The 10,591-nt window shown below is 41.5% G+C and overlaps 1 protein-coding gene across 1 annotated transcript in view; it reads right to left on the reverse strand.

Moving 5' to 3' along the window:
* MKL1 (megakaryoblastic leukemia (translocation) 1) overlaps positions 1 to 9,741 on the reverse strand; it is a gene marked incomplete at its 5' end in the record, with an annotated part of 27,664 nt that extends 17,923 nt beyond the window's left edge. The window contains one exon of the mRNA XM_010143589.1: positions 9,576 to 9,741. Within this exon, the coding sequence (XP_010141891.1) occupies positions 9,576 to 9,741 (166 nt within the window). The remainder of the gene's footprint in view (positions 1 to 9,575) is intronic.
* Positions 9,742 to 10,591: the final 850 nt, after the last annotated feature.

Here is a 10,591-nt window from a genome sequence, read left to right on the forward strand (position 1 = left end):
CACGGCTGAGCCATAGCCCCCATGTCTTCAGATCAGCCTATTCACCTTAGGGAAACAGTCTGATGATATCAATGGCCAAATAAGCACTAAAAATGGCTTATTGATAGAAGGAACAATAGCATCACCAACAAGGCTTAGGTCAGCACAGTCCAGCAGGTGCCCTTCACCAAATTGTACATACTTTTGTTCCACTCGGACAACCCTCTGGTAATTTGCAACATCTACTGTTAGCGGGACGAACTTTACCCCTCACCTGTAAGTGACTGACAGCAGGATGTGATTTTCCTACCACAGAAGGGCTGGATAGCAAGGATCTCATTAACTTCCTACCACACACATCCTAGTTTTTTAGTCTCCCTGCAGCTTCTTGTGGAGCATTTTGATGCTTCATCACCAGAATTCCTGAAGCATTAGTAGCTTTGTGGTCACACCCTTTGTGGACACCTCCCTGGAGATCAACGATGCAACCGTTTTGTGGCTCCACCCTGCTTCAGATACGTTTGCAGCTATACACTGCAACTAATGTCCTTCCATCTGACCCTCCAACGCTAAGCAGCAACACGCAGGACCATCTACAGTGACGTACACCTTTCTATACAAAGCACTTTGCTTCAAAGCAATGTATTAGTTCCTACGAAACAGGGTCAAAAACTGCAACGCATTAGTTCAGTGTTTCCTCGGTCCAAGCCCCATTTTGAAAATGGCAATGTGTGAGTGGAGATACTGCTGCAAAGCATCAAACTGGGGCTGCTATATACAGACTGAGTCAAGGCCCAGGAACCAAAACCAAATCTCCAAAACAGCAGCAAAAGCAAAATGGTTCAAACATCTTTGTCAGGGTTTACCCTGCAGTGTACAAAAGCAAATTCAAGCCTTGCAAAGCTTTCAAACATAATCATATGCAGATCTTCAAGTTACTGTTACTTAGTGTGAGAAATAAGTGGAATCAGAACCAAATTCAGCCTCTCTAAGAACGAAACAGAGGAAGGGGACTGACCCAACTGCTGAGAAAAACAGGCCAAAATAGCTATACATCCTGCATTTGCTTGTGTAGCCAACAGAAGACACCACAGTTTGCAAGGAACCAAATAAACGGAAGAAAGAAAGGCAAAAGGGTCTTCAAAGGTCCTCATAGCTCAAGCGTCTAGGGGGGACGAGAGGCTGCAAAACCTTCTGCAATTGGTAAGATCATTATTGGAGGCTATCAGGCACGTAGGCTGAGACAGCTACAAGTAGAGACGGCAAGTGATCTTTCCTAGGCCACAGAAGTTGCTCATAGAATTACAGAATCATCTAGTTGGAAGGGACCTTTAAGATCATCAAGCCCAACCGTTCCCCCTGCACTGCCAGGGTCCCTAAACCATGTTCCTCAGCACCACATCCATACGGCTTTTAAACACCTCCAGGGATGGGGACTCCACCACCTCCCTGGGCAGCCTGTTCCAATGCTTAATGACCCTCTCTGTAAAGAAATTTTTCCTGATATCCAACCTAAACCTCCCCTGGCACAACCTAAGGCCATTCCCTCTCATCCTGTCATTTGTAACATGGGAGAAGAGACCAACCCCCACCTCTCCACAGCCTCCTTTCAGGTAGTTGTAGAGAGCAATAAGGTCTCCCCTGAGCCTCCTCTTCTCCAGACTAAACATTCCCAATTCCCTCACCCGCTCCTCATAAGACAAGTTCTCCAAATCCCTCATTAGTTTTGTTGCCCTTCTCTGAACCCGTTCCAGCACCTCAGTGTCCTTCTTGAAGAGAAGGGCCCGAAACTGCACACAGTACTCAAGGTGTGGCCTCATCATAGACAACAAGGCAATATCTGAACTGATAATCAGTTGGTCAGACAACATGCAGTGTTTGTAAAAAAACTACAGCTAAATTCAAAATACTGAGTCAAGTACTCTGCTTCTCAGTTAGATCAGGTCCTGAGGGAAAGGAAAAATCTTCCCTTTGCTATGACAGAGAGAAGCTCCTGTCATGTTGAAACCCAACCTCAGACATGCTGACTTAATTCAGAACAGCAGAAGGCCTCCTGCTGCAGCTATTTACCCCTGCTTTCAACCAAAGTCTAGTTTTTCTCTCTTGTTTACTATTCTTTCATAAAAGGATGAGATAAAGTGCTGCGAATAGACCCGACAACTTCCTCTGTCAGTTCAGGGTGGAGCTCCCACCCAAGAGTATTTGATCTGTAGCATTTGGTAACAGACACAAATTTGAACCACAGAGCAAGGCAGTTGGTACTTTCTTCCTCCCTTCATGTTCATCCTTCTTCCAAAAAGCATTTCTCATAGCATGGAAGAAAAAAGTATTAAAAAACTGGGTCACATGCACAGAAGGAGTTGTCATCTTGCTAGTGGGGCAGTATCAAAGGGCAGTATGCTGTAGAAATATGAAAAGAGGTGGGGAACACACAGGTGAGAGAAAAGAGATCTTCATCAGCACACTTTTCTCCTTACACGGCTCCGGAGGGTTTCACATCTGGTATGCAGACCTGATCATACTTAGGAATTCTTGCTGATTTCATACCCCTGGCATCAGTAAGAGCCCTTGGATTAAGGCTAAGATCTGAGTATGAAGTCAAGGATAAAGGAAGCCACAACCAGTAAATTGTGATTATCCAAACTCTGAAATATATAAACTCAGAAAATTCAAAATTAAGACTGACCTAAAAAAAATCTCAATCCAAATATTTTTATGAAGGTGAGAAACACATCTCTGGCACCCAAACAAATGCAGCTTTGCCCTTCAATAACAAATGTTGCCATGATTAAAGAATTATGAGTGTTTCCAGTCTCAAGCAGAAGAAAGGCTGGAGAAAGGTTCTTACGCATGTTGATACTGTTGCCAGCCCTGTCAGAGCATGGCATTACAGTTACAGAGCTACAGCTGCACCAGGTCTCCTCTGTTGGTGAGCTATTCCAATCAACAGAAGGTGGCACAGAAGATCGCAGCCAAATAAGGGCCGTGTTAGCTAGATGGTTTGGTGAGGCTTAGGCTGTTGTGGAAGCCAAAGCTGAAGAAGGCCTGTGTCCCCGCTACCCTACCTCACAGAGCCACCCTTTCTCCTGCACCTACACTCATGAGCCTGCACAGCATACTGACTCATGGAGCTGCTTCCAACACCTGAACCAAGCACCCCTCCAGAACCCACATTCACAACTCAACAATACCGTCGGTAACTTTATTACAGCAGTTTCTCCCTTATGATGCACCTGAAGTTTAGTATTTTCATTAGTTTTAATTATGTTAAAAGCCTGAAGTGTAAGCTTGCCACAGCAAACATGAAATTATTGACAGAAAGCGCTAAGAATTTACAAGGCCAAACACAGAGTTAATTTAGACTCTAAAAGATACGTGTAATTTCTCAGAAAGTTCATCCTCTTTAGGAGTAAAATGAAATTGTCACCCATGGTAACAGTTATCAGATCTATTGGTGACTATGGCTACAGCTTTGTAACAAAGCACATTTACAGCAAATACAGATAATGTATAACGTGCTCCATCCATCACCATCAACTCTTTGCACTCAAAGACATTACTGAAATCCTAAAATGAAAAATAAAAAAGATAAAGCTTCATCACAACTAGGATTGTGCCACCTCCAAAGTGGAAAGGAAAAGGGAAACAAGGAACTTCTACTAGGAAACCTTTGATCCATGCACTCCTAGACTAGACCTCATGCCTACTTCTCAGATGGATAATTGCCCTCTGCAAGCTCTTTTGACAACTTTGCGGAGTGCCCGGGTTGGGGGAGATGTGGGGTCATGAGAAGAAAAAGGAGAGACCATTCCCAGCTAACAAGTAAGAAGGGACCCAAGACAATTCTGGGAACATGAAGGGGAAAAAAGCTGTATTACATAACAGATTATACTCCCCTGAATTATTATGTTTCTCCCGCAACTAGCAGAGTTAAATTTTTTATCATTGCAGGAATCAAGAACTAAACGCGGCATGGCCTTTCTTTCTACCACTTCAGGAAGACCAAACAGCACATTTCCATTACTAATGCAGTGAACTTTCCTACTGCGACCACGTCTTATTAATCACTGATGATATAAACACATGGAAAACAAACACAGCTATCTAAAAATATAAACAAGACAGGTACAGTTACTAGGCCCCTGACAACGAGGCTCTCAGCTTAAATGTAGTCTCCTTGTCCACACAAAGCTTCAAGGCTTTGAATTGTGCTTCGAGTGAAGAGATCAAAGTCAAAGATCCAGCAAATAATTCCTGGGAGACAAGTTACAGGTAAATTATGAAATTAAAATAAAACCAGTTACAGATTTCTGTGCTTCACTCCACAAACAGAAATACAGCTGTAATTGTCCTCTACAGCTTTTTTTTTTTGTTTCGTGATACCTGCTTAATGTTCCAGCCTTACTCCTAAAAGCATGATAACAAGTACGTCAAAAGTCTCACTGCAGCCTCTATATTTGAGGTCCCATTCTGCACACAATGAACCAGGAAATAGCAAGGTTTCACAGGTTAAATGGTGCACTAAAAGAAGTCATTACTAATTTTAGATCTTTAAGACTTTACGCATTTGGACATTTTATTAAACAAGTCTGAGAACAATGATATTTACAATCCATAACTTTGTTTTTAACTGCTTATCCTAAATGTCAGTACAGTTTCAGCTTGTTTTGTGGAAAAGAAGTATGAAAGGGAAGCAGTCACCCACAGACAGAATAGCAGTCGCTAGATGGCAGGGAAGTAAAAATTTATATTTTTGTTTTGTTACTATTGGTATGTTCCAAAAACGACGGGGAATGTCACTATGAAGACCTGATATATAAAGCAGCAAGAGAATGACGAGAACATGCTATGCAGCAGAGATAGGTAAAGCAGGAAGAGCTCTTTCGGCAGTTATCTACAGCTGAAATGCAACACACGACAATCTTGAAATGTCAACTATAGCCACACTGCAACGCTTCCAAATCAATAGAACTCCACACAGGCAGAGCAGTTCATCTTCGATCCTAGCCTTTCTGTAGAAGTTAAAATACTGTTGAGACATTAAGAATTGCACCTGAAGTTATCAGAATGATGACAGAACAGTTCCTGCCACGAAAAATATTGCACATGCAGATAACTGTGTATATTCCAACAGCTCACTGCCTCTCCTTCCTGTGACATACATCAAAAGATGCTCCTATTTCCCAGTTAACAGTCAAACAATTTATAAAGCTCGTTTTTCTGTTTTATTTCTGACAACACTTAATATGTTCTGCTGTAACTATTGTTTGTAACAGGAAGGAGAGTTGACTATATCCTCAAAGGACAGGTCTCCTTCAACTACCACCCCATATACTCCATTGACAACTTTCAGATTTAAAACCAGTCACTTAATAAGAATCCTTTTTTGGATCCTACATACATTCATGTGTTCTGCATATACTGCATCCTGGAAGGCAAACATACAGTCAGATGGACGTGGGCACAAAAACTGGCAAATACCAGATACACTGAAGCAAAAAAGAAGCTCTTGGAAATTCTCTGCCTGTACCGCAGCCATCCTCCTTCTAGCTTGCAGTCCAGATGATGCCCTTTTCAAAGGCTGCCTGTGTCATCTCTCAGATTTCACAAAACAGTGCTATAGAGCAACACAAGGCACAGTCCCAGAAATGACCTCCTACTTCTGTTTTGCCTGCTTAGATGAATATGATGGTCACAGCAATGGCTTTCCTGCAGGTCTGTGCTACATGACAGCCTTGCACGCTTGGGCCTGTATTTTGTGTTTGCAGCCAGAAGCCAAGATCACAATCCCAATGGATAAAAAAATGGGCGTATAAAGCTTTAAACTTTGCAAGAGAGAAAAAGTACAACATACTTTGCAAAGCATTTGCTACATTTGCCAAACATCTTTCCCCTAAAAATCTTTGCTGTTTTAGTACTTCCCACATGTCTTTTTACTTGGATGCACATTAGCTACCATTTTAAACATTCTTTTCAAGGGTGGAAAACTGGGTGTCTAATAGTTCCCCCAAAAAACCCTTACAATAGCTGTAACATTTAAATGTGACACTGTAAAAACCGACAGCATCTGACTGCTCTTCTATAGCACAAGAGTTCAAAGAGCAGATTTTGTTTAGCTTGCATTTCATAAGAATGAGAAGATGTAAATCACCTCTGCATAGCTAAAAAAAAAAATTGCAAATAGCAAAAAAGCTTGTCTATTTGCACTATCAGAAAATAGGTCAAAACCTGAACAAATACGAAAACTCAGCTCTCCTTGTTTCCAGATACAGTCTTTCAGGTATGTCAGATGCAGACAAAGACTTGCTTCCCACCTCTTTTCTATGCACAGTTGGGAATTTTAATCTTCAGCTAATGAATCCTGCTACTAGTAAAAGGTTACACAAAGCAATAACAGAATAGCAAGAAGAATTAATGAAGCATAAAACTCAATTATGCTGAATCCTCTGCTTACAAATGCTGTATTTCTTACACTAATCTTTTAGTGAAGCACAGCCCTGCTGTAGGTGGCTGGTGGGTTGGGAAGGTTATTCAAGCAAGATTAAGTGTACTTGGTAAAGAAATGTTGAAACATTTGCCTTTCCTCTCTACCATATAAACAAAATTCCACATGAAGAAAGAGTAAGCAATTCCCGGCTCTGTTCTGAACAAGCAAAGCAGGAGTGGAGTGACTTTCACTTTAATGTGACACAAACGTGTCTTCTCACACTCCTCAGGTTTACAGTGTCCATAAACCTTGTGTTGATGGAAGCCTGAATGAAATAAAGCTAAATCTAAACACCATGTATGACTTACATTAGAGTCAGGAGAACCAAAGGTACCAAAGTGAGTTTGCACACTAGATAGCTTTTAACGTAAACCAAAAACTTTTACTTCTGCCACGCTTGGGTCACAGATTTTTGAACATCTGTTTGGCTACAAGATCCAGAAACTGCTCCATATTAAAGGCTAATCTAAATGAACAAGAAGGAAAGCAGAGGAAGACCAAATCTGCACAGAAAAACAGTTGAGACTGAAGAACCGACATCCACACTCTGAACATGAAGGTGAAACGGGAGGTGTGGTGCCAGACAAGTAGTTTGGTCCCATGGATTGAAGGCATATTAGCGGTAGGCAGAATATTTTCCAGCGAGTTTTCACCCCAGTTTAATCCAACTCTCAAACTTCATTTCATGGCACAAAGCAAGGTACAGCAGGCAGGAGCTTAATTTCAAAAGCACCTTCCTGAAACAAGCTGTAATGCCAGTGTAGATACAAACACAACTACCACAATTCCTTCAAGAGGGTAAGGCTCTCTTATCTTCCACATGAAGCCAACCAGCATTTCACACAGAAAGAGCGCTCCAGCTCATTTAATTCAGCACCAAACCATCCTCTTGATTCCCACTTTTATACTTTTGTTAAATCATCATAAAGGGCAGTGTGGGGCTTGGTCCCTAATGAACTCAGGAGGGAGGTGTGGGGCCCAGTACAGCCATGTTTAGTAGTTGATGACAGAGGAACAAGATTGAGTACCTAAATGTTTTCACAGACAGGGGGTATGGGGCAGAGAGATGAAAGAAGACAGAATACCTGCACATTCCCAGTAGTAAGTAAAAACGTCTATTCTGAACTGCTGAAAGCAGAAGCAAAGCTGTCATGGCTCTGAGATGCCTTCAGGAGGAACATGGCCCCTAGTCATCCTCTGTACGTCTCAGGTTGAAAGTGGGACTTTTGGTTTAAGCATCACATCTTCTCATTAAAAATGGCCCAGGCAAATAATGTTTTAAACATTTCCCTATATGTGGTTATTCTCAGTTGGCAGGTATGGGTAAATGATACCATGACTTGGACAGAACTAATTTCAAATCGTGTTTATAACAGATCTGCTAAAGCGGTTTTTCTCCATTGCAAAAAGGAGCTTTTCACACATCGACAATATTTTCACAGTGATTTTTCACAGTGATATTTCACTGAGCCTTCTTTGGTCTGTCATAAAACTCACATGCAAGGGGCATAAGTGAAGCAACGAAGGGCACGAGTCTGCAAAGACTAGTTATTTAGGCTATATTTTAAGCAAATTTAAGACTGACTAATTACTCTGGGTGCCTTACTTGAATTACTTGTAAGGGCCTCATTTTCAAAGAGCCCATAAAACAGACCCCTCGCAAGAATCACAAGTTTGGCCAGCCGCACTTTGAAGAAAGCCAGTACTGAACATAAGTTCATACAGTATTTGCATACATATCCACCTAAAGCAGGAGACCACAAAGAAATCAGGAACATTTTCTTCTGGGAAGCATGAGTAAAAGGGCACCGTCACTGGGACACTAGTCTTTCATCCAAAAGCAAGTAAGTGTATTCTGCAGAATCACGTATACGAGTTCCCCAGGTAAATATAAGAAGACAGGCATGATGTACTATATCCAGACAGGACGATCCTTCCCTTTTGGTTTGGTAGCAGAATTTTAAGGAGGGGTCTCAGGAACATCTTGAGCATGACATTGTCTTCCAGTGAGCCACTTCGGCTGATGGAGTGCTGCTGACAGATTCTCTTCATTCAGAGAGAGAGCTGACAGCATAACCTTACGCCTTTAGCAAAGTCTAAGTCACATCACTGTGTCATATTACAGTGTGCACCCCAGAAACAGAAGGCATGAGAATCTCCTCATTACTACACTGTCTTCAAGTAAGGTTTGTGAAACAGGGGAAGCGGAAAGTTTTTGAAAGAAGAAAACATATACCTGATCCATTGTCTTTTGCTGAAGCTGTTAAGTGACACTAAGAGGACCTCAAAAATAAAACATTTGCTCCTTGGTCTTGTTTTAAGACCTTGTTTCCTTGTTTTCTTGCTACCTGTAAGTCACATAGTTCAGAGGTACCAAAGCACAACAAAATTATTTGTCAAATATCTTCTCGCATTTGAGGGGCAAGGAGGAAAATGGAACAAAAAAATACCTTCTCCAACACTAATTTGAGAGCTTTATTAAAGCTTTATTAAAGGTTGGCATTAGGGTATATCCTCAGGGTCCACCCAAAAAAGTAAAAGTTCTCTGCCTCTGGAGATGTTGCCTTCCCCTGCAAGGAGGGGAATGCGTGATGCCCACTGGGATCTTTCTAGCTATGTTCTCTAGCTACAAACATAAAACGGGGCCCCTTGTTGGTTAACATTTTGAATGCACTGCCTTATTTCAGTCAGTTTATGGAATATGTACATACAAAGTCACAACTGCCTCAGAGGGCTGGGGAGTTAACAAGCAAGAACAGAAACTGCAGAGGCAGGAAGCCTGTTAAAAGAGCGATTACCAGCGTGCATCAAGTGTATAAGGTACTTCTAACACAGTATGTTCTTCAGAAGACTCTTGTGCACTGTGACCAAATACAAACATCATTTTGGAGTACAGTTACACTTGAAGCTATTACCCTCCTCCTCAGCATCGGAGGTAGCCCCTTCCCTAGCGTACCAACACTTCAGAGGCACCAAGTTGGGTGGGACAGGATAGGGCTTTTATAGATGAAGGGTTTTATGTAGAAAGAGAGAATCTGATACATGAAACCATTCTCCACTTAAAAACATGCATGAAAACACCAAGACAAAGAGTTTAAGTGATACTTACGCGGCATGATCCCTTGGCTTACCAGCTCCTCCCGTGTGCGTCGCTGCTGGAGCTTCAACTGCAGCACTGCACAGCAGAGAGAGGGAAGAGAAGGAAACGCATCAATGTAAGAAACTGAAGAGACATTTTTAAATGCATCTTGTTTTCTTCTTTGGATGTCAAAGCACTAGCGAGCAGCAGAACAAAAAGACCCCCCTCCCACCCTGCTCACCCGCCCCCCTGCAATTGCAGAAGTGGCAGTCAGGTTTCCGTATTCTGCTATGGGCAAGAGAGAGGAAGTTGCGCAGGGTCTTGGCAGGGTGATAAAAATCCGCAAAGCCAGGCCTGTTTCTCAATTCTTTTTAGAGCACCAACTTCTTTCCAAAACATTAATATTAAAAAACAAACAAAGAGAAACACCAGCTGACAGTCCTCCAATAAACACAGAGTGACACCCAGGCTGCTAATGACTCCTGAAAGCTCTAATTACCATGGGCAGATTAAATTGATATGATGAAATTATTGGTCGTTACTCTAAATTACAAGGTTGATTTCCTTCCTCAACTCAGAAATTCACCTTCAGAAACATCTCACAGAAGTTAAGTATCATGGATATATCTAGAAGTGCACTTGTTCCACAGCAAAAGGAATCCCTTATCACTAGAATTTTTCCTATTTATTTTAACAGAACACATGCATGACCTCTGTGAAATGCAAGTACCTATTTTTTTCCTAATGCAAATCTCTTGACTAGTCATAATTTCAACATTTAGATTATAACAGCAGTTTCCCTTTAAACTATACAATCAAAGCAACATTCTACAGATTGTTCTTACAGTCAAAGTAAGGGTCCATATGAAAGGAACTTTCCAAAACTGAAGGAAAAAAAAAAAAACAAAAAACACATGCATGTGTGCACACACACATATATCAGTTTAGGACAACCTGAGTGATCATCAGTAGATACTGAATCCCATTTGCAACCAAGCTCAAGCTCCTAAGTATACTCAACATAAAATATTATATATATAAAAATA

Source organism: Buceros rhinoceros, unplaced genomic scaffold, assembly GCF_000710305.1.
Source record: "Buceros rhinoceros silvestris isolate BGI_N320 unplaced genomic scaffold, ASM71030v1 scaffold37910, whole genome shotgun sequence".
NCBI lineage: Eukaryota > Metazoa > Chordata > Aves > Bucerotiformes > Bucerotidae > Buceros > Buceros rhinoceros.